The sequence below is a fragment of the Lytechinus variegatus genome, chromosome 1 (genome assembly GCF_018143015.1).
Source record: "Lytechinus variegatus isolate NC3 chromosome 1, Lvar_3.0, whole genome shotgun sequence".
In the NCBI taxonomy this organism is placed as follows: Eukaryota; Metazoa; Echinodermata; class Echinoidea; order Temnopleuroida; family Toxopneustidae; genus Lytechinus; species Lytechinus variegatus.
The window spans coordinates 54,473,847-54,499,871 of record NC_054740.1 but is presented as its reverse complement, the minus strand read 5'-3'; the positions used below and the strand labels follow the sequence as shown (position 1 = coordinate 54,499,871).

Here is a 26,025-nt window from a genome sequence, read left to right as displayed (position 1 = left end):
TTCTCGACTTCGCAGAAACGGGGCAGGAACTCATATATATCAGCCCGCAGAATTTAATCTGTAATCAGCGGATTACCGTAACGGTACCGGGCCAACTCCGGGGGACCAAGGCCAGGGGGGGGGGGCAGGGGGCGGATTTAGGCGGTGGCTACATAATTATCCAGATAAGAGATTTATCCAGATTTGACGATTTATAAAGTGTAAGCAAAAAGGCTACCCGAAAAAAAAGCAATAAATAAACAAACTAGATAGATAGATATATAAGATTTATGATAGATAGGATAGATAGATTAGATAGATTAGATAGATTAGATAGATATATAGATTAGATAGATTAGATAGATAGATTAGATAGATAGATTAGATAGATAGATAGATAGATTAGATAGATAGATTAGATAGATAGATTAATCTATAGATTAGATAGATTATAGATAGACAGATTAGATAGATTAGATAGATTAGATAGATAGATAGATAGATAGATAGACAGACAGACAGACAGACAGACAGACAGACAGACAGATAGACAGACAGACAGATAGATAGATATATAGATAGATAGATAGAACAAAAAAGCCTGTTGGCATTTTAATAGATAGATTTGCAGGGATCGAGGGGCTGCAGTAAGCAATATGTCCAAAAATCATGTTGCAAATATGCAAATAATGACCACAATAATATATATATTTGCATATTTGCAACATGATTTTTGGACATATTGCTTACTGCAGCCCCTCGATCCCTGCAAATCTATCTATTAAAATGCCAACATGCTTTTTTGTTCTATCTATCTATCTATATATATATATCTATATATATATATATATATATATATATATATATATATATATATATATATATATATATATATATATATATATATATATATATATATATATTAATGTCGTTCATAATGGTTCCAGGCACTAAACATTCGAGGGAAGTATATATAAGTTTTCAATCAGTAGTTTAACTTTCATCAAAGTAAGCCCTACTAGAATGTGAGCGGGAAATATGATTGCTTTATTAGGGGCGGATCTAGTTTCGCCATTAAGGGAGCCTCCATCCATATTTTCCCGATCGGGAGCCATGTGGGGGAGGGGTGCAGTTCTAAAGTCTAACAGGTTTAGGTTTATCATCATCTTTACTTTATATTTATTTCATAATTCCACATAAAATAATATTCTTGGGGTATTTCGATCACTGACACTGAAAATTGAACATTCTACGCAGTTTTTGTAAGCATGAGCAGGATGGGTATCTATCTAAACAAAGCAATTGATGCGAAAAAAAGAGCCGCAAATTTTTGATATTCCAATCCAAAACTGGGCATTACAAGCACTATATAATTTGGTAAGGGAAGGCAGGGTAAGTTGTGACACTTTTTGCATTTTGCATATTAGAATTGATATGAATAATGTTGCAGAAATATTCTTGGGAAATATTTTTCACCTATACGGTATATCTTTCTACCCCATACTGAAAGTCATTGTGAAACGATGTCAAATGGCTCAACCTGCCCCATCTGTGGGGTAAGTTGTGCCACCTTCTGGGGAAAGTTGAGCCACAAAAACTATGTACAAAAAATGCGGGACGGTACCAGCATGCCAATTTTTATTTAAAGTCTTTTAACTTGCCAATTCTCTATAAATACTATAAGATCCTCTAAAAGTAAAAGAACTGTAGTGTGGTCTTGCTCCTTTCTGCCTTCATATCAATGATTTTTTTTATTATACATTACCATAAGAATTACCATGGCTCAACTTGCCCCATGTTGCTTAGCTCAACTTACCCCAGTCCGAACTTCATGCGATATTTACACATCCACACATTTCTTGGGCATCCATCATGTAAAAGATATGACAAGAATGAGAATCAATACCTGGACTAACAATATTGTTCTTATTTCTTTGTTATATTTAAAGACGTGTGTGGGTAAAAAGCACTGATCTAAGGTACACACTTTTCTACTTTTTTGGGCTGAAATTTGTATTTTTCCTCTATAAAAGGGTACTTTTTGTTTCAAAGTTGGAAACAATGTCTTGGGGTTAAGGGTTATGTAATGGGCCATCAATACAGATGACACCACCATAATGTCTGACTCATTCATTATTGGCCTGGGGTGGTGGCTCAACTTGCCCCTATATGCTCAACTTGCCTCTATTATGCTCAACTACCCAGCTAATCATTCAATGCGAGAGCGAAGCGCGAGCTGAATATAAATCATTTGATATACTGACCTATGATTTGGACAAGCACTATTGGTAATCAAGTACAGGACACAGGGGCGGATCCAGCCTTCGCCAATAGGGGGCCCGGAATTTTTTTATCCACATTTTCCCCGTAACGGCAGCTCGAAGTTGATTTTTGTTTGTTTCTTAATTTGAAGAGGTAGTCGTAATAGTCGCTTCTAAGCCCTTCTAAGCTTTATTCTTATAAATCAACATTTATATAATTATACTAAACTCATAAACCTTATTCAAAATAATGCGAGCCAGCGCGAAGCGCGAGCTTTTTTATTTCATGTATTTTGTCCTAAAATATTGAAACATTCTGGGCAATGTTTGCGATCCTAAACGAGATGTGTATCCAACTAAAGAATTTTTAATATACGTTCTGATCTAATAAAAAAATATAGTAACGGCTGCTTTTTGTCCATAAAAACGTTAAGAATTTTAACTATCAAATAGTGCGAGCGCCGACAAGCGTGAGCTAAATCATTTCAACCTGAAGAATGAAAATTCTAAGCATGTTTTCTAATCATGAAAAAGATAAGTATAAAACTAAACAATACATGCGAGCGTTAAGCGCGAGTGGAAAAAAAATGTGATTCACCCCTAAAAATGATATATCATGTTTATTCATGTTTTGTAAGCCATTTGTGTTCTAATAAAATAGCTCTTTTATCATGAAAATCAATAAAGCGAGCGCGAACCGCGAGCTAAAAACATTTGATATTCAATATTGAGATATACATAACTCACCAATCAAAATGCGAGCGTGCAGCGCTTGCCGATATGCTTTGACAATCTGACCTGAATAGGGAAATTTTGAGAAATTTATGGAATACATGCACGAAAATAATCGGTATACCTGACAATTTTGTGAGCACGCAGCACGAGCAGAAAATGTTAATATTCAGACAATAAAACTATAAATTTTTGCAGAACACTTTTAAAAATACAATTTGTGAATCAACAAAGTAATGAGAGTTCGATTTTCGAGCTGAAATATGTTTTATATATTGAAAAATTTGATATTTTTAGCTCCATATTGAGCAAGATCACCTAAAAGGCAATGCGAGCACGAAGCGCGAGCAAAAATTTTATAAAGTGACATGAAAGATTTGTATGATTATTTTCTAAGTCTTCCCCTCATCTTATTTTATTCACTTGTCTTCCTCCTCTCCCTTTTTATCCTCTCTTTTCCCTTCTTTTTCTTTTTTTCTTTCTTTCCCCCTTTTCCCCCTTTTTTTGTTTGCTCCGCCAATAGGGGGGGGGGGGGGGCGGCCCCCTGGATCCTTGTATGGGACGACTTGCATAACTTAACATTATGATGCGAGCTCGAAGCGTGCATGAGCTAACATTTTTAAATATTCCGATAAAAAAATGACATTCCTAAGCACTTTTGTACTCATGAACAGGTCACCCATCTAATTAATCTTTTGATGTGAGCACGGAGCGCGGCTGATAAGTTCTGATATTCTGACCTGAAATTTGAACGAGTCTAAGCACTAGAACTGGTAATCATAAAAAGGATGGGTATCTATAACTAAACATATTTTGATGCGAGCGCCAAACTCATGCGTTTTGCGCCCTTGTGTGAAACATAAATTTGGCGCTCCCTGGACAGACATGACTTTGGCGCTCCCTGGTCAAACATCAAACTGGCGCCCCTATATACCTTGGTGGAACATCAATTTATCGCCCCCACCCCTATATAGGTCGAACATTAATTTGGCGCCCCAAAGTCAAACATCAAATTGACGCCCCGGGTATAGGCGCCCCAAAGGTCGAATATGAATTTTTGCGACCCCCCCTACGATAGAACATCGATTTGGCACCCCATGCACTCTTTTAATACTTTTTTCCTCTCTCTCTTCCCCTCTTCTCTTCTTTTCCCCTTCTTCTTTTTGTTTCATTCTCTCTTTATTTTCCCCTTTTTTTCTCTTTCTCTATTTTCCCCCTATTTTCCTCTCCCATTTCTTTTCCTCTTTTTCTTCCAGTTTGGCGCCCCTTTTCACCTACCCGGCGGCCGGGCCCGGCGCCACCCCCCACTACGCGCATACTATATTTATAATTTTTTTATTATGGCTCACAAGGGGGCGGGGGCACGGACCAGATGTGCCCCCCCCCCTCACTGGATCCGCCACTGATTTCTAAACATCATCCCCTCTTGGCACTGTACACAAATTACAATTCGAATTAATCTCAATTTTCATCTGAAATCCAGAATTTCAGTGTATTATAAATGTTTAATCAACCCCCAAAAAAGAACGAAAGAAAGAAAAAACATGTAACCATCAAATTATTTTCGAAACCATATCTTAGAAATACATTGGGTTTCTCAGTTTCTTCTCCTTCTTCTTTCTCCTTCTTCGATCTGACTTCTTCTTTTTTTCTTCTTTTCTTCTTCGATCTCCTTCTTCTTCTCCTTCTTCTTCGATCTTCTTCTTTTCTCCCTTTTTCTTCTTCTTTTCTTCTTCGATCATCATCTTCTTCTTCTTTTTCGAGGATTCCGTTTCTAAAGAGGAAGAGTCTCACAAAAAGTTTATTGTAAAAATAGCAGAAAAATTAAAATGATGATAATGATACTACTACTACTACTACTACTACTACTACTACTACTACTACTACTACTACTACTACTACTACTACTACTACTACCGTACTACTACTACTACTACTACTACTACTACTACTACTACTACTACTACTACTACTACTACTACTACTACTACTACTACTACTACTACTACTACTAGACTACTACTACTACTACTACTACTACTACTAGTACTACTTCTATTACTACTATTACTTCTAAATTCTGCTATGACTACTAGGACTATATATTGCCGCTAATATAATCGTAAGCGCACATATCCGCCTTTTTTAGGTGTTCAGGCCTGTGCTCAATAGATGCTCTGATATAATCACAAATTAGCTATTCAATTAAAAATGTCTATTTTCCGCTCTCTCGTACTATTTAGAAAGTTTCTCCAACTCTCATTGGTTTCCCGGGGGCGCACTTGATCTCATCGGCGAGACTTTTAAAAATATTGCCCCCAAATTAAATTAAGTAGGCCTACCCCTATATGTTTCACTCTACATTAACATAGCCGGGCCTACGTCCCCTCCCCCCCCCCTTCCTTCTCCTGATTTGGGCCTTTTTGACATCTTAACATTTTTAGGCGTTTTTTTTTCAATCAATCAATCACTCACCTCCATAGAGATGTATACATCTCTATGCTCACCTCACACACGCGCGCCGCGCCGGCTAGCTCGGTCAATCGTCGTCGCGTCGAGTCCGATCCGCTCGTCGATCATTATGCGCGCGCGCCGAAAAAAAAAGCAACAAAAAATTGATCAAAAAGACGAAACGAAAACGTTAACGTATTGAAAAATATGCATTTTCTCCTGAAATATGAAGTTTTGCATTATTGATGAATACAATTTACTTTGTTGAAAGAATCAAGGATCTTCTAGGCAATGCGGTATGTAACTCTGTTTGGTACTTTCATATGTAGCGATCTAAAAAGATAGGGCATTCCTTCACTCCTCCAGCCGACCATTTGTTGTGCAGTCGACTGACTGCCAATGTGTTTGTGTACTGTGCTGAGCTGTGAACATGTTATGTATGAATGATGTAGAGTGCAGACTATGAGACTGCAGCATGATGAAGGGCCTAGCAAATAGAAATAGTGCAGAGTGATTGGGGCAGTGAATCAAGTTCTGTGTTTTTGAATTGTGTCGGTGTCGGGCACTCATTCAATGAACAAGGTTATAATATAACCTTGTTCTCAGTTATATATCCTTGTGTGGCAAAATAATGGTGGCAATTTTGGCTTATTTTCTCTTTTTCTTTGGGGCAAATGCTTGATTTTTGGCGCTAATGGCGGCTTGCAGTTTCGCACCGGCCGATTACCAGTGATTACCAGCACACCTAATCACCAATATTACTTGCTACCAAATGTCATGACAAGTCTCAGTCACATTTCGATGTCAGTATATCCACCACTTTTCAAAATATTGTGATCAGTAATAGACAGGAATAACCGTCGTTTCTGGGGATTTATTCAACAATTTCTGACATTTTACTACAATCCCCATTTACCGACGGCAATGTGTCAGTACGAGCCTTCATGTGTAATCTGGTCCGACAATTCGGCGGACGGGTTTTGTCCAGATTTGTTACTTCTTTTAGATTCTAAATGACATATTATCTTGGACGAAGGTCCACTATTTTCGTTAGACTCTAATCTTTCTATTGATATCATATACATTTTATAATATTTTGAAAATATACGTTACCGATGAGTTATTCCCCGGGTTATTCCTTATTTTTTTACTTTCTGCCGGAGAGGAAAATATGGCAACCGTCAACGAGTTGTGCTTTTATCAAGGCTTTCCGATTAAATTTTCGATATCTTGGCCAATCAATGCGAGCGACAAGTTCCGAACGCACGCACATCAATATGTCCAAGCGCAGCGCAAAGCAGCGGCACAAATCGCAATAGGTAGCGACTGGTAAATACGTCTGTAATGATGATGACGTCATCCAAGATGGCAACTTACCTTGACCAACGAAAGGATCGAAGATGACGATGTTTCGATCATCATTTCAAAAGAATTAGCGGTAACTGAGGTCTAAGGTACGATATTTCTGAATTTTAAACATTTTTTCGTAAATATGGATGTGATTTCTTTTTCATAATATGACATTTTATGTACAAAAAAACGATCGGAAAATCGGGTTCCCGCTGTTCGATCTAACGTTGCTGCTAAAATACGTTGTCTGTACGTACGGGCCTCCAAGTTTTTCAGTCTATGTATTGGTGAGTGAGCCAACGCAGTTCAGCGGAACAACCAAAATACTAGTGCTGTAGCTCGGATTGTTTACCGGGCTGAATCCTGCCGAGTTGGCATTGACCGGCTCGGAGCTTTACGGGCCGGGTTTCACTTTGAATCCCTCGAACCCGGAAAATAAACCCGGATTGTTTGATAATATTTGAGGTGTCATTTGTCACCACAATAAAAGTTGTGAAACTATTTTTAACAAGCAATCCATCCACCTAGTGTGATGGTCGAGGGGACAGGTCAAAGGCCAACCATCCCTACCTTTTTTTTTCCCCCATCATGATCGGACCTCCTGTCTGAGTTATGGCCTTGTGTGTGAGGGATCGAGATGATATAGCTAGCCGGCTAACGGCGCACATGCACACAGTACCTGCCATGTGATATCGTCTGACTGGTCATGTGATTGGCTGAGAGTAATGGTTTCACTGGGTGAGAATGTCCAATTTGTTTACAAGTAAAGGCCAGTTGGTCCATTAGGCATGGTCATAACTCAAGAAGTTTTCCTTTTGATATTATGACTGTGATGACATGCAGAATATTTCTCTCTTTTTTTTGTAAAATAATCTGTCCGGTTTATTGAGATATCTTTTATACCAGTTTTTTCTGCTAACCATAAAAGCCCTCCCTCCCCCAAAACCCTGTTGTGTTGACATTTTCCACAAAGTCGGTGATCCGAAAATAATAGCTCAGCTGGGAGTGGGTGCAAAACAATTTAATTCCCATTTAAAGGATACATTAAAAGAGGGTGGACGAGACGGACGAGAAGAGGAGGGTGCCGTTACCGGGAGAGAGAGAGAAGGGGGGGGTATGTGTACAAGAGCAAAAAAACAAAAACAAAAAAACGTGAGAGATGACTAAATGGATGATATGGGGGTAGGATGATATTGGACCGATTGTCAAAGTTTAATATGAAATAAAAATGTATTTTGATTCATTTTTTTATTAAAAATATTATTACCGGTAGCTAAAGGCTAGAATAAGACAGATAAAAATAAATCATACACAAAAAAATAGTTTGATTAAAATATTCTATTGCTTCAAAGCAAATATGAAGAATGAAATACGCTCAGAAATTAACTCTTTCTACCACCTCCACCCCTCCAAAAAAATCTGCCCTATGATAGACAGAAACAATCTCTGTGAGAGCCTGTTTGAAAATTGGGTCACCAGAATGATAACATAATAAACAATGTGGTTTGTAATCTGCCTCTTGATTTCACACACACACACAACAAAAAAAAATGATCTCAAAGCACATGTTTCGTAGTAAATCACTAGCGGTGCACAGACTGTGCTGTTGACCGCTGCACTGGTGATGTGAGGAATTGCGATTTGGCCTTGTATCGTCTCAAACTCTCAATTCCTCTCTACATTACTACTGGATGATATAAACAATGAATTAAATATTTTTGGGGTTTGTATCGTCTTTTGAGAACAAGGTCAGAAGGTGACGTCGGTCACAGATAAGAGTCAAGTAGGTCAAAACTTTGTACTTTTGCATGGACATAAATCAATTTTAGCCGGACCGGGTTACCGGGCCTCTCCGGGTCGAGCTATGATTCTGATAAGATTTACGAGCCGGGTTCGGACCGAGTTGAAGGAACCGAGCTACAGCACTACTAAATACAGAGACTGAAGCTTTTGGTCTAGATCGGGAATGGCTGTATTTCGGCTTCGATCTCAACGTCGTTGATAGACATCGCTTCGCGGATCGCTTGGATTCACCGTGCACCGTAATGTTGATATGAACTGAAGTTAGCAACCAAATCATGCGAACATAGATTCGCATGCGGCATGCTGGCAGTTTGTTCGCCACATTTTCGCATGATTTGGTTGCTAACTTCAGTTCATATCAACATTACGGTGCACGGTGAATCCAAGTGATCTGCGAAGCAATGTCTATGCCGTGTCGATCAACGAAGTTGATATCGAAGCCGAAATACAGCCATTCCTGATCACGATATTTTGAAAAGTGGTGGATATATTGACATCGAAATGTGACTGAGAGACTTGTCATGACATTTGGGAACAAATATTGGTGATGAGGTATGCTGGTAACTGGCCGGTACGAAATTGCATTAGCACCTGATTTTTTTTACACTGACAGTTTTCATTACACCTATTTTTCCTACAACTTGGCTCTTATTTAAATTTGATTCTTTAAATCATTTTTTTCTTAATTAAAAATAGAGATCAAAAAATGAAAATTTTCTTGCCATATTACTTTTCACCAAAAGAGGGCTTACACAAAAATATGCCCAAAATTCAAGTTTTTGAGCGCTCTGGTTAATACAAAAATTATTCCCAAGTTACTAATGAAACTATGGAAATTAGTAATTTTGGTCACAAAAGTAATATTTTAATGATTTTTTAAAGTGTGTGCTCTGTGCAACATTGGCATACCATAGTCCTATCTGTAGATTCCCCACAGGCAGGGTGGTAGCAGTGAACAAGTGGTGTCAGGTGGAATTTAGGCCTACATACTTACCAATTACATGTATGGATTGTTCTGAATGCAGTCTGACTTAGCTTAGCCCACCCACATGACCCAGCCCAGGCATATAGGTGTATCTCTGCTGCCGTGTACAGGAAAATTGAAAGGCATGGATGGTGCTAACCCGGGGAACGCCCAGGACCTTACGTGTTGACCATACTCACCTGACTAGCGTGAAGTATGGTCAAAATAATTCTCCGAATAAATAGTTAAAACAGAAATCAACCACTTACCATGCTTACCACGATTATATGGATGAAGGTCTAACGAGTGGCAGTTTTCCTGACATCTGGGCATGAACTGGAACCTCAAAAAACGAAAAGTTCTCTCCTTCTACCCCAGTCTTGATCGGCCATTTGTTACGATTCATAAAAAAATGGCTGATCGAGACGGGGGTAGAAGGAGAGAACTTTTCGTTTTTTGGTGTTCCAGTTTGTGCCAAGATGTCAGGAAAACTGCCACTCGTTAGACCATCATCCATATAATCGTGGTAAGTGCTTGATTTCTGATTTAACTATTTATTCGGAGAATTATTTTGACCGTACTTCACGCTAGTCAGGCGAGTATGGTCAATTACACGTAAGGTCCTGGGCTCCCTCCCGCGTAGCGGGCGGGAGTTCCCTGGGTTAGGATGGTGCATTCAACAATGCATAAATTTCAGAAGAGGATTTACAGAATGAAGTCCTCCTACGATACTTACCAAACGATGTGAGGTCAATTCCTTATTCCTCCTAATGTGATGAATATCCCTCAAAGAGCATCATATAATCGTTGATTTTTCTTCTGATCTTGTTGACAAAATACAGTCCAACCTTGCAAGTTCTCAAATTTTTTGTCTAATGAGCAAAAGCCAAAAGAGGGCGCGCGATTTATCTTCATTCATAATTATATCAAAGACACTACAAGGAAAAGACTATACACAAAAACTATCTTACACATAAATCAATGCAAAGCGTTACGCACTCACACATTGTACGAGGTTAGTATGTACTAACCTCGTAGTCGTACAATAGACTGTGTTTGACCCTGGATTTCAAATTAGTCGGTAAACATCGCTTCATTGCTGAAGTAATATTTGACGAAACTCCTTCTCGCTACGCACCGGGGCTCTTGCCGGTAAGTAGCAGTGGGGGCAACAAATAGGAAATTATTTTAAAATAATCATTTAAAAAAAGCAAATTTCGCTTACCTCGGCCTCGAAAGTGACTTCGCTTGTCTCTTCCACGGAAATACAAGGAAGCCCGTTGGTGGCGCTAATAATTTCACAACCTTGATTCAGCTCCTCGGTAATTTTATAACTGTATCTAAATTCTTTGAATGCGCAATCCTTATAATTAATTTACTAATTATGGGCATCAATGAATGAAATACCTTCAAAAACATAATTAAAGATTATTATTGGTGATGATAACACTTATTTGCAATGAATTTAAAAAGATGACTAATAAAAAAAAATGAAAATAATATACGTGCCTGGAAAGAAACCAGCAGTACAAGAAATCTTGGAAGAAATAATCGTCAAGTTTACTTTAGAATCTGAAAAGCAGATTGTGTTATTAAATATATTCAGTGTTTTTTGTAGATCTAGGCCTGTTTTACAGTTGTCGGCCACGGTTGTCAGGGAAGTTCACGGTTGTCAGATTTCCCCTGAAAATTTTCAGGGTTGTCGGCACCCGACAACCGTGACGCGTGGTAGCGAGAACGTTGGGTATGCTTACCCTTAATGGAGCCAAGAATTGCTCCGCATTCATCTGCATGTACCGCCAAAAACCTGAAACTTTCGCCCCCGAGATTTCTACTCTCCTAAAAGATCTAGCCCTAAGTCATGTACATGGTTACAACTTAATTTCCGACATTTCTACAAATATTGATTTCATTTTTAAACTAGAATTCATTCAAAGAAGAGAAAAATGTTATGAAAAGACTTGCAACCATGTTAACGTCACCATCTTGGTTTTATTGTCTTTCGCTTGGCGACAGCACGCACAACAAGTAAAGTCAAACAAATGTTGATGGTCCCTGACTAAGGCAGGCTCACCTGTTTGTGAAGCAAAAAACTGCTGAACACTTATTTACTGTGGCTGATCATTTTTCAAATTCCTCCAGATGCCTCGTTCAAGGTACCAATCACCGAGCAGGTACTCCAGTCGCCACCGTCACAGGAGAAAACTGAGGACTCCATCCTATGCCAGAGAGAGGGACCGAGATGACAGAGACTTTTATAGCAAAGACTACGGTGCTTGCAGATATCGCTCAAGAAGGTACGTGTACAAATTACACCATTACCAGTGCAAGTGAATTGGTGAATATGTAAGCATGCAGGTGATGTCAGCCTAACCAGATGTACATGTAGGACATTGAAGATTGAAACATACATGATGTATCTTTCACTTTGTTTCACTTATGTTCAGTTCCAAATTGATATTTAGGTTGTGTATATATAGTCAGGATATTTATACCGTCACCATGCCCATTTAAATTTCGCCCTACTACACTTCCTGTCATTCTTTTTTTAAAATTTTGATGTGGCTATTACTTATAACTATCCATCTATCTCACTGGTTATTGTACAATGTACCAATAGAATGCATGTAAACGTATTTAAATTTCATGCATACTTTGTGGATAAAAATGTACATGACAACTTGAAAGTTTGATAGAGGCTTGCAAAACGCAGCAACAAGTAATAGATGCAAACTGGAGTCTTATTATTATGTATTTATTACTGACATGTCAAATTAATGATTTGTGACCATTTCCCCCTGGGGGAAAAAATCCATGTAGTTGAATCATTATGCATTAATATTGGGGAATGCGAATCTGGGCTATTGCATCATCCGTCAAATTCGTTTAGAAATTTAGAGTTTCCAATGTTTGTAATTTCCATTTTCAGTCGAGATTACTACCGAGAGCCGTCACCATCACCCCAGAGCAGACACTGCAGAGACTTTGACCGCAACAGGGGACGAGACAACTACTACGACGACCGCTTCAGAGAAAACCACAGGCACGAAAGTCAACACAGAAAACGTCACAGCAGGAGGTACCGGAGGCCACGGAGACGCTCAGATAGCTACTCAACGGTATGTTTCCCTATTGAATAGTCACCAGCTTTAATGGTCAATTAACTTTGATAGTAGAAAGAGGGGGTGGGGCTTCATTTTCAGAGTATAAAATAATGTAAATTACTGAATTAAATTATTGATCTGATATTTCATCTGAAGCACTGCAAATGTGCATGAAATGCTATTCTATGCATCACTTCTTCCCATTCTTAATAATGCTACTGTGGAAGAAAAGGAACAAACAATAGATAAGTATTATATTATAGAAGCATTTTTTCAGAATATATTTTCCTTTTGCTATGCTTACATCCAAGCCCCATTTTTAAATTTGACTTGTTTTCTGAAAACTCGCAGAATGCATTTTCAACATTAGGAATATGAAAGGTAGCCTGACTAGTCTCTTTTAATATTCATATCTTATTTACAATGATTTGTAATAGATGTTAATATGGGGCTTTTACAAGAGTTTAGTGTTGAAAAAGTAATGCTGTAAAAGTGTAGTGAATGATGATTTGTACATATATGGTAAGTTTATTCAGCTAGGATGAAAAATTATTTTCTTGTTGCTTGTAAAACTAGTGTTTTGCTTTTTGGGTTTTTTTATATTCTCTTTTCTGATTTTTTAAAAACGTTTTACAAAAAAAGAAAGAAAGTGTCAAAGGTCTCACTCGAGCTCCACCGCTACTCTGATAACTTTCACTTTTTCAAATTTTTATTCTGTGTTTTTATTATAAAGTCAATATTACAGATTATTGATGGTAATTCTCCTTTTAATGTTGGAGATAATTGAGGGTGAACAAAGAGAAAGTGAGCAGGCACTGTCTGATACTTGCAGTGGATCATTACCGCCTTGATTGACATTATTATGCCAAAGAGGCATTTTAATCAGAGAGAGAGAATGCTAGAGATAGAAAGAGAGAGAGAGACTATGTGTGTTATCAGGACATTTGCAAAGAAGGAAAGAGAGTGATGGTGATAAAGCACACTGATTTTAGTTATGTATGCCATTTGCATCCCTATCTTATCTTCTGTATGTATCCTCATGAAACCGTTTGTGGGCCAAAACGATGTTGCTCACCAAACAACCTCCATTCACTTGCCCACCTGCCCCCGCCGCCAAACGGAACAACTCAACCTCTTCCACCACCACCACCACCACTACCACCATCGCTACATGCACTACAACCCTACCAATCCGTCAACGAACCAATCCGTCTTCTACTCACTCCAACCGGGCTGTTGATGGATGTGTGCCTCCTGCATACTGTTGATCTTGTCATGTGACCTTTGGGCGGGGCTGGCCTGTTGTCGGCATGGTTTTCTGGTGTGGCTTCTGTTGTTTCCCGATGTAGAGTCGGCATAGGGAGGAAGGGCACAGAGCAAGCGTTATAGATGATGATGAGGGTCATTTGATCTATCGACCGGGCGACTGCTTGCAAGCAAGATGTACACATGCAGCTTCGTAATTTTGTAGCGCTCCTTTTAAGACAAGTGACAACTTTCCCTTGACATCTACATCTCTTACATTCACAACATACCACAACACATTCCTAAAAAATTAACATGAAAAAATCCTCATACTTGCCCTTCCTTTACCTTTTAAGTCAAATGAATTGACTCGAAAGAATATGTACTTTGAAAAAAAAATTATTAAGTCCTTCAAAACATCACTGTCCTATGCAAAGAGTTGTACTTCTTTGCTTATTACTAGACTAATATTTTCTAGTGCATGAAAGATTATTTTCTTTAGCCTTTCAATTTTTGTTTCTTTGTCATTCATAATATTCAGATGTTTAAATTGCTAGGAATTTTCAATATTTCCACTCTAATTTTCCATTTTGTTTGACTTAGGAAAGTAGATACTTTTGTACCTTTTGTCATGTGTGTGATTTGCTAGGAAAATACCATGGTATTAAAAAAAACATGTTTTTTTTTCTTTTGCTATTGCTACATGTATGTTAAGGGCAGTGATTTCTTCTTTTTTGCAGGGATCTATCTTTTCATAGACCAATTTCTAATGCTTGTCATGTTTTTTCTCCTCTAGATGAAATCACCTCCACATTAGGGGAGGGAACCTTTGGTAAAGTTGTTCAATGCAGGGATAACATGTCTGGGTAAGTTTATCCATTTTTGTCTCACCTGCATAGCAGAGTGAGACTATAGGCACCGCTTTTCCGACGGCGGCGTCAACATCAAATCTTAACCTAAGGTTAAGTTTTTGAAATGACATCATAACTTAGAAAGTATATGGACCTAGTTCATGAAACTTGGCCATAAGGTTAATCAAGTATTACTGAACATCCTACCTGAGTTTCATGTCACATGACCAAGGTCAAAGGTCATTTAGGGTGAATGAACTTAGACCATGTTGGGGGATCAACATCAAAATCTTAACCTGAGGTTAAGTTTTTGAAATGTCATCATAACTTAGAAAATATATGGACCTAGTTCATGAAACTTGGACATTAGGTTAATCAAGTATCACCGAACATCCTGCATGAGTTTCACATCACATGACCAAGGTCAAAGGTCATTTAGGGTCAATGAACTTTGGCCGATTTGGGGGTATCTGTTGAATTACCATCATAACTGAAAGTTTATGGATCTGATTCATGAAACTTGGACATAATAGTAATCAAGTATCACTGAACATCCTGTGCAAGTTTCAGGTCACATGATCAAGGTCAAAGGTCATTTAGGGTCAATGAACTTTGGCCAAATTGGGGGTATTTGTTGAATTACCATCATAACTTTGAAAGTATGTTGGTCTAGTTCATAAAACTTGGACATAAGAGTAATCAAGTATCACTGAACATCTTGTGCGAGTTAAAGTAGTTTTCAAAGTCAGCACTGCTGCTATGTTAAATCGCGTGATGCAGGTTAGACGGCCAGAGGCATTCCACTTGTTACTTTAATTTTTTATTATGCATTGCTTGGCTTTTAGTTCAATGAATTAACTTGAAGGGGGGGGGGGCATTTCATCAACATTATTTGATTGACAAATTATCAGATCAGACAAATTTGAAATAGAGGTCTCGTAATAGTTTTTAGTTGCCGAGAGGCACTCGGGTGTCTGACCATGACTGTGGTAACAGTTAGATAAACGACAGTGTTTACGACCTGCAAGAAAAGGTCACCAGTACTAAGAATAGATTAAATCTGTATCTTTGATCATGATGTTTATGGGATGCAAGGATTTGTCTCCCTTCTTAAACACTGATGACAAAGATAATCCACCTGGGACTCTTATTGAAATTATTGAAATTCAGACTATACTTGTGTCGTGTAATTGTTTCCCTATATATATATATATATATATATAATTCATATTACTTTATATTATGTTTGAATGGAAATGAAATGTAGCATCGAATTGAAAAAAAAATTGCAATATTAATATTTTTGTAACTTTTAATCACAGGCTTTAGATTAGCAATAAAAACATCTAGGCATTACTGAGTTAGGCTAGGCTTAGCATTGTTGTTCATTATCAGAGTACCACCCACTATAGTGTTTGAAAATTTATAGCCCGAATTCACAAAGGTGGTGCAAGTGTAACTCTGGCCACTCGGACATATTTTGGCTGTTGTGTTAGATTTCATCAGTGCTGACACTAAAATGTTGATAGTTCTGTTGTAAAGGTCAAGTACTAAGCTAAATATTTAAACAAACAAATCAGACATAGCATCAATATCCCCATCTGGTAAAGTCATTACGAGTCTGAATGAAAATTTGTAGATACAATAGAGCATTCCTGTGCGATATTATGAGCAGTCATATTGGAGGATACAACAATAGGGAACCTGTGCACCAGTTCATGTAAACAATGATTTATCACAGTTTGATGAATATGTTTCTATTGTTTAGCCCTCCAACATGGATGGAGGATGACGACGTCACTGGGAACACTCTTATAGTATAGGAGCTTGTTCAGAGAAAGGTCACTTGTCCAGTTGTCCTGAAATCTTCTGTCTACTGACATGAAACTTAATAAGATTGCCGTTTTTCTGACATGCTAAAACAGAATTTAAAATTTCTGAAACGGAAAAGGCAATTTTTTTAAATGGAAAATCACTGTCCCTAACGATCTCATGAGTGCCTGATGCGATGTAAGTGGATAACATGTAGGTTATCTGCAACATGGGCCATTTACAAACTACATGTAGTCTACTGTTTAGCATGAGGTTGTCACTTGCATTATTTTCTTTTCAGGGGTACTAAAAAAGCATTGAAAATCATCAAGAACATCGAGAAGTACAGGGAAGCTGCCAAACTGGAAATCAATGTCCTAGAGAAAATCAACAAAAAAGAAGGAGCTGGAAAAAGGTATTTGTTTTGAAAATAATATTTTAGTAAGAAAAATAATTTTCTGTTTTGAAAAATGACCTTTTTGCCTTTTCAGTTTTAGGGAATTAATGAATTCAACGTTATGTATTTTCAATATAAAACATTATGCATGTATTTAAGACCAGAGCTTTTTGCATGTACATTTTACCTAGATAAAAATCCTGATGGCATATTGAAAATCGGTTTTATAGCATGCTCACCTCTGAGATTCAATGTAATTTAAGTAAATATTTATTTTCTTCCAATTGATATTCTTTTTTCATATAAAGTTATATTCTCTCAAATCTGTCTATTAAGGCCACCCTAGGTAAACTGATAAAGCTATAGAAAACCCAGAGGCATGTTTGTTAATCCTTTGCCCATGTTTATGGACTTTCTGGGCTGGCAGTTATATGCATTTATATGGTGAACAAATGTGATCCACCTATTTTTATATCCTTTAAAATCTTAACCCTATGCTTCATTCAAACGTCTGTGCGTTGGAGCCATTACGCTCTCATTTTGCATTCTCTTTGTAGCTTGTGTGTGAAGATGTACGACTGGTTTGACTACCACGGCCATGTCTGCATATCCTTTGAGATTCTTGGTCTCAGTATATTTGACTTTCTGGTAAGTATACTGAAAATCGGAATACTACAGTATAGGTAGGGAAAAACGTGAACCAACAAGGTTTTAGAAGCAATAAGCATACTGTCAAGTGTTTTCTCGCAGTAAACCACAGTCCAATATGAAGGGAGCTTTCTAATGAGGCCTTTATCAATTTCAAGCTCTAATGGAGGCATCCCACTTTCCAAAATGTATTATGCCGATATATGTATATATATTTTTTTCTGCTATTTGTTTTGATAATTACAAAAAAAGGAGAAATTTATGAGGTGTAAATATATTTCAATTAGATTGTTAGAATATATGTATGCATATGTTATTCATCATGTCATTTACTTATTGTTATGTTATGCTGAGAAAAAATATTACACTTGTATACACTTTTGTTATTGGAATGTGGAAATAAATAAATGAAATCAAAATGAGAACACAAATAGTGCCAATAATATTTAATTATAAATGAAACTATAAATTGAAATCTTTCCACTGACTTTATTTTGTGGCTAATTTCTAACTTCTTTATATTTTTTCCTTTCATGTTTGGAAGATTAATTAATGTTTGTATCTATAGGTTGAAAAACTTAATATTCATTGTCACCATGATACTTCACAATAAATCAAACTTTCAATTATTCAGTTTTTCTTTACATTGTGTCTACATTACAGAAAGACAACAACTACCAGCCTTACCCTTTAGATCAAATTAAACGAATGTCCCACCAACTCTGCTCAGCTGTCAAATGTAAGTATATGATAAATGAATCTTCATGTTTTATCAAAGTATGGGCAGGTTCAGGCATTTTCATATTCGAAGGTCTGTGCAAGGTACAGCGTTATGTGACTTAGTCGTAATTTGGAAGCAAAAGATCAGCAAGTTAACCAAAAACTGTGCTGGAAGTTTATTCATGAGTGACACTTTGGCCCGTATTCTGAAGTCAGATTTAACTTAGACCATGGTCTAACTCTGTGCTATAATTATGGGGAGCCAAAAGTGTCAAAATTTGTATTTAGTTCTGTTTCTTATGTTTACTGTGCCCTTTCCTGATTCATCGATGGTGAAGACATTCATCTATTTATACTTCCTTTACAATTTTGAATGATTTGAGAGCCAAATGAGCTGAAATATATCTCTACTGTCAGTGATTTATGTAACAATTGGCTATCCATACTTAAACCACAACTTTAAACCTGAGTTTAAGTTAAACCCGACTTCAGAATACGGGCATTTGAGTATAAAAAAGTAGACTGATTGCTGGTAGATTAAGTGAATATAAACTGTCTCATGTACTGGTTGATAAAAGTTTCATTTGTCTGCTCCTCTCTGTTTTCTCCCCTCTCTTTTGTTTCAAGTTCTACATGATATGAAGATTACACACACAGATCTCAAACCAGAGAACATTCTCTTTTTGGATAGTCGATCATCTATCAAATATGATCCGGCCAAGGTAAGATGATTAATTTTTGTTATATTTTTATTTATAACTTAACCCTAAATCTCCCGGGGTATTTTGATTCTTGTCATTCCCGGGGGGGGGGGGGGGGGGGCCATTATGGCCCCCCTTAAGATCTCGGCCGCCGATCGCGCGAGCGACGCAAAAATTTGCACGCTGGTAGTGTGCGATGTAATCTACAAGGCTGTATGGTAAAATTTTCCAAAATAATGAGATTTTATTTTATATGAATTAATTATGCTAATTTATGCATAAATCATACTTTTTGCTCTAATTCACTAAATAAAGCTCCTAGAATGCTAATTTTTGGTAAATTTTTTCTTTGTAGCATTCTTAACAATCGTAATTCAAAAAAACTTTGGTTTGGAAATAAATTTCTTATGTATTTTATTGTTTTATGAATTTCTTATGTATTTCTTTGTTTTTTTACTTTTTGTTTTTTATTGTTTTTTCAATGGAAATTGTTCCAGACATAATTCTGATCATAAACAAGGCAAAATTAATTAAGTTTAATCAGTAAAAGTAGAAATAATGATACATTTATGAATTTTGGCTAAATATGCAATTTGCATTGGATTTGTACATGAAATCACGTTTATGAGCAATTTTGGGTCTGACATGCACTTGCATAATGTTGCGTAATGTCGTAACCGCGTACCCGGGCGTCACAACTTTGGTCTCAAAATTTGCGCGAGACTTGAATGTAAAAAGTCAGTGAGCTGCGAGGTGAAAAAATTTCGCGCAGCAGATATATCGCAAAAATTGTTGAGGGGGGGCCATTATGGCCCCCCCCCCCGGGAGAATTAGGGTTAATGATATTTCCGTGAGATATTGTATTCAATGCAGGCGAGGTTGTTTTACCTGTTTGAAAAATCTGGGGGGGGGGGGATGGGGTGATTCAGTTTTTGAGATCAAATTAAATCTCATTGTATTGATAAATCTAAAAATTTGAACTAAGAATTTGAAATGCATTTTAGAAAGCCATATTACCGATTTCAATATATTGCATGAAAGTGAAATAAATGTATGTTGTTTATCTTTTTTTTCAGAAACAAGATGTGAGGCAAGTACTGAACTGTGATATCAGACTAATAGACTTTGGATCAGCAACCTTTGACCATGAACACCACAGCACAATTGTTTCAACCAGGCATTACAGGGCACTTGAGGTCATCCTAGGTATTTAGATTTTAATATTTACTGTATCTCCCTCTCCTATCGTTATACCAGTGTATTGAATCTTTAGTATTGCTGATGTATTAATGATAATTATGATAGCCATTTATAAATCACCATCTATCTTGAAATAATTCATTCTGAGGCTCACTTATCTTATTACCCTGGCTTGAGCTGCCGTTTCTAGTGCTGTGCATTCAAGGAATTCCTCCAACCGGGTTCCCATTCACCTCACCTGAGTTGAGTGCAGCACTACGTCGGTCTATCTGGCTGAAAGAAACTACACCTCGGCTGGGATTTGAACCCATAATCCTCTGTTTCAAAATGCGGAGAACTAATCAGGGCTGCTAAGCTCCAAATAAATTCTATCGAGCACTGTGTTGTGCTAAAAATTTGTGTCTCTTGGTTGATCCTGAACTTTCTGCAAGTGATGGCTCATATGAGAATAATTTATTGTTGTAATCTACATTAAGAATATATACGGAGCATTTTAAAGATTCTGCTGCAGCTTAGTATTATTTTCTGTTGTGTATTACAGAGCTTGGTTGGAGCCAGCCGTGTGATGTGTGGAGTATTGGATGTATCATATTTGAACTTTACACCGGATTTACATTATTTCAGGTGAATATCAACAGCTTTCATCTTTACATGCAACAGTGTTAAAGCCCATCTAAAGCTTTGCTATAGGGTCTGTAGTCATTTAACATTCTAATCATACCAAAGTGTAGTGGCAGTTGAATAATATTTCAGCCTTCAAAGGTCACATTTGACATTGTTTCGTATCTAGCTCCCTCTCTACCCAATGTTTTAATTTGCTTTTAAAAAGTCTCTGAGCACTTATCTTACAAATATAGTGATTGTACATCAGAAAACTACAGAAAATTTTTCAGCCTATTCTATGCTTTGTAATTGGTTTATATCAAAAAGAAAGAAAAAAAATTATGATTTATTTTGATCGGGCTGCCAGATCAAAATGGTTAGTAGACAAACTTGTAGAGTAACTAGGATTACACCATGTGGGGATGAGACCAAACGGAAAGAAGAAAAAGCGGGTGAAGTGGCAGTTAAAGGTTTATTGTGGAATGGTGTCATAAAGCCAAGTTTCAGTTGTGGTATGGAAATTTGATTTTGAAAGCCAATGTAAAGAAACAATCCTAAACTGTTTATCATATGCCAGAATGCTTATTTATTTAGATCAACAAATTTAAATGGAAATAATTCAGGCTTGCTTGAAATTATATCCATTTCATTACCGCATGCTTATCGTGTGGCCAACACAGGAAACAACATGTGGGACCCCACTTTAAATGGACGGGCATTTTTCAGTATTTTCTCTTATCTTCTTTTACTCATTACTCTGTAATTATACATATTTCTGAAAAATTGTTTACCCAGATTTCATTTATCCATAGTTTTCTTTAAGCTTTGCTCAGTTCTGTGAACATTTTAATTTCTGATGTTACCAGTTCTTGGGTTAATCTTTATTTTCATTGTTTCTATGTTGTATATCGATGTCATAGACCCATGATAACAGAGAGCATCTTGCCATGATGGAGAGAATACTGGGGAGTTTCCCTTCCTGGATGATCAAGAGAACAAGGTAAGAAAGAATGTTAACACCTTGGTGGGTCTTTCATAAAGCTGTTCGTAAGATACGAGCAACTTTATGAACGACTGGTGACCCTATTGGTAAATGATGAATATCAAATATACATTGATGTCAATTTAGCACCTAAAAAAGGATCGGCAGTCGTTTGTAACTTACAAACAACTTTATGAAACACCCACCTGGGTCCCATGTCACTAAGACTTGTAATAATAATGCTTATTCACATTTATTACCAGTCGATCAAATTGAATTATTTCGTTAGCTTAATTTTTTTTCTGCAATTTGTAATTATAACATTTTCTGAAACGGATCTCTTTGGGCTATAAAACACATTAACGTACATCCTCTAAGCATGAGTTGACCAATCTAGTGATGCCTTTTATACAGCACGCAACTGGAAATTTAAGTGCGACTCTTAAGTCATACTTAACTCATTTTGAACCCCTCCCCCCTCCACAAGATTATACAAAATGTGTGATATTTCGTTGTGGTACTTAAAGAAAATCTTGTCATCAACAAATAATTTTCTAAAAAAGAAAAATTGTGAAATAGTTCTTGTTAGACCAGTGACAGTCTGCAAATTAAGAAATCAGTTTCAGGTTGTAGAAAGAATCCATTTATATTTGATATAAACCATTTCAGATTTTGTCATGGTACATTTGATTGGCATTTGAGTGTGTAAAATTACTAGAGGTGAGGGCAACATAAAGGAGGCTAGTAAAATGAGACTTTGATGTATTTCCACTTTCAGAAAGAGCAAGTATTTCTACCACGACCGTGTCGACTGGGACCAGGACAGCTCGTCCGGTCGCTACGTCTGCGAGAACTGCCACCCGCTACGCTACTATCCGGACAGCGATGCCGACGAGCACCGCCTTCTCTTCGACGCCATCGAGGAGATGTTAGAATTCGATCCTTTCAAGAGAGCGACGTTGGGTCACGTCTTAGAACACCCTTACTTTGCGGACATTCACCATTATGGAGGAAGCAGAGACATGCACAGTATCAGTAGGTGACGCTAGGCCATACTAACAGAGACTCTTATTCTTGTCTTTAAGCTTTCCCCCTTCTTTCCATTCTTATTTATTTTCATTTTCAGATATGAAAGTGAAGAATATCTGTTTTGCCCTTGCATGCGTACTTGTACTTGTTTGAGGAGGCAGATATGAAAGAAAGTGAGAATGTCTATTTGCCCCTGCACCCATACTTGTAAATGTATGAGGAAGAAGATATGGAAGAAAGTAAAGATCATATCTATGTCCCTACACATATACTTGTACAGGTACGAGGAGGCAGTATGAGTCGTGGTCTTTATTCCCTGTCTTTACTACTTCAGAACCATTTTTAATTGGATTCAGATGAAGAATACAGGATCATGCAATTGTGAGCTGATAACATCCTAAATGCAAGGGGGTGAAGTTACAGGTCGAAATGAGTTAAGATATAAACGGTGTATGACACTCCAATTCTGTTGAACCAGTGGAGATAATGATTGAAAGATTAACACTATGTACTGTTTTTACTAATACCACATATTTTAAACATTAGATCAAACTGCTATGTATTCAAACTGCAAATGTTTTGCAGCACATTTGCGCATCACCAGTGTCATCTATTGAGATTTTAACTATCAGGTAGACATGTTACTAGTCGGATTCACACGTGGTTGAAGCTTTGAATTTGGTTTGCAGTTTCAATCCGTTCGGCCAGACATTTGTCAAAACTCTAGTGTATTGCTGCCACAGAACTGCAAGTAAGATTGTGGTTAATACAACCAGGGTCATGCATCACAAACCTTTGTGACTGATCTTATGATGGATTCTCACAACTTATTCTACATTGTGGTCAATGCTATCCATCACAAAATCTTGTTTTGGGATTGATTGCTATTTAACTTAGTGTTATGGGGCCCAAGGTTTGTGATCGAAGCGACAGTCAACAGAAGGTCTTGTTGTGTGTACTTGCATATGTTTTTCAGGGTTGGTATTATTCTAAGTCCATGACTGGATGCCCTTGTAATTGGTCACGATTCCCCCTCTCATTGGTCAGTGGCCTTAGAAATTTTTATGCCATTCAATTATTTTCCATATATGTGGTCTAGTTCAGGAATGTGCCCATCGAAAAGAGGCATGTCCTCAATACTACTAAAATTTTGAGGCCCAACGTTGAAATACCAAGTCGTTGAGGTTTGATATTATTCCACTCCGTAAAAAAATGTTTGAATAGTTTTGAGAAAACTATGTCTCATTTTTCTCACTTGCTCGCTTTGATTATCTGTACTATTTTCATTAATTTCTATTTCTTTTTATTACATTCGTAACACTATATATATGCAAATGTTCAGTATTACGACACAAATGAAGGTGTTTTTGTATAACAGTGTAACAGCATGCCAAATAATTGCAAGTATGTCACTTAGGGAATGCTGCCGGCTGTTAATTGTTTGACAAATAATTTGAATGATTATTGAACTAATGTATTTTATGATTATATTGCTATTGCTGCGGGTTATGGCTTTAGCAATGATGGTTACACTAATGGTGAGGTGTGTATCGATAATGATGGCCAACTGCCAGTTATGTAATGCAAGAAGTATCACCTATGTGCTACGATAAAGCAACTCGTTTTTGTAAAGATTCCAGTTGGCATTTAGGTTTCGGGTTTTCCTTGGATTTGGGATGCGAGGATCATGGTGTTCATGTTCTTAATGTCGATAATGAATGCAGGAGGGAACACGGTACATGCATAATTATATTTTGAGATGACATCACTCTGACGACATGTGACCTAAACTCCTTGTTCTCACACCTTTTATTAGTCTGACAAAAGAAAAATCCATGGTTATAAATAATTGTGTTCATATCTAATCGGAGTATTTGATTACTCATTTTGCCTCAGTTACATCAGCAGCCTTTTTTTTTCATAAAATTGAAACCAAATTTTTTGTTGTTTTCAATTCATAACAAGGTCTTAAATAATAGCCCAATTTTACATCAGCATTTCTACTCATCATATGAAGTGTTTGTTAATAGTATTGTATGATATAATGTATTTATGAATTTACATATTGAGCATCAGGGAAGAAATAACTCCATTGTAATATCTAAAAGAAAAGGATGTAATTTGTTGCGTCTGGGATAATTGACAGTTGATTGGGAATACAGAATATGCTATATCTGGATATCAGCAATGTGATGAAAGAAGTGGTATGTTTAAAAACTATTTGATCATCGTCAACGCCACACTACTCATTCATACATTATCGAATCTCAATGTTTCAAATACGAAAATATTTAAGGTATTAGCTTCAAATTCGTCCTCTTGTCAAGTTTTCGCTAGAATTGCTTATGTCTTTGGTTGTAGAGTGTGATTTAGTTCTTTGAGAAGACATTTCAAGTTTGCATATCAATTTCCTGAAATATCTAGTGTGGCATGGGTTGAAATTCAAAAACTTGGTGATAGTCCACATCAAGATTGGTAAAGAAATAACAACAGTGAAGATGTAACCAACATGGCAAATACTCTTTGAGGTCAAGATTATAGCTGTGACTTGACCTGTCCTCAAAATATAGAAAAGTGAAGAGTACAGTTGACAAATTAACATTTTTATTACAAAATGTAAGAAAGTTATTCTTTGAAGGTCAAATTGCCCTCCCCCACCAAAGAACAAAAAATCAGTTCAGACACATGCATTTTGACTTTGGATTAGTTTACTTTTATTTTTTCTTCTGTTCAGTTCCACTGTCTTATTCATTTTTTCAGTTTATTATAAGGAGGAATGTTAGAATTCCCATTGAATATTGAAAGACTATGACATTATTATGAATAACGCAAGTATTGGGGGAATTTTAAGTGTAGGAGATGCTTTATTATTTACCTTCTGCGTTGACATTTTATCTGTCGGACAATACAGACTATCTTTAAAGAAAATAGTCCCGGATTCATTTCTATATTTAATTTGTATCATCTCCTTCACTGTACATTTAAGTTGGTCAGCATTGAAATTAGTTTACTCCGTTTATATCTCTTGACTAATAAATGGAAATATTGGATAGGATACCTCGCCGAGTATGAAGTAATCGCAGTAGTCGGTGCATTGTTGCCTAATTGGGGAAAAAATGGAGGATTGACTTTTTGTAATGTATGTTTTCTTCTGTATGAATATTTTATGAACAATAAATGTGTATAAATGTCA

The 26,025-nt window shown here is 36.9% G+C and overlaps 1 protein-coding gene across 1 annotated transcript; it reads left to right on the top strand.

The window, feature by feature from the left end:
• Positions 1-5,539: 5,539 nt before the first annotated feature.
• LOC121417096 (dual specificity protein kinase CLK2-like) lies at positions 5,540-26,025 on the top strand. Its single transcript, XM_041610673.1, has 13 exons — positions 5,540-5,719; positions 11,683-11,837; positions 12,470-12,659; positions 13,994-14,087; positions 14,686-14,755; positions 16,854-16,967; positions 17,507-17,597; positions 18,261-18,336; positions 18,945-19,039; positions 20,095-20,224; positions 20,760-20,842; positions 21,742-21,821; positions 22,582-26,025. The coding sequence occupies exons 1-13, from the start codon at positions 5,669-5,671 to the stop codon at positions 22,844-22,846; spliced, it is 1,494 nt and encodes a 497-aa protein (XP_041466607.1). The 5' UTR covers positions 5,540-5,668; the 3' UTR covers positions 22,847-26,025.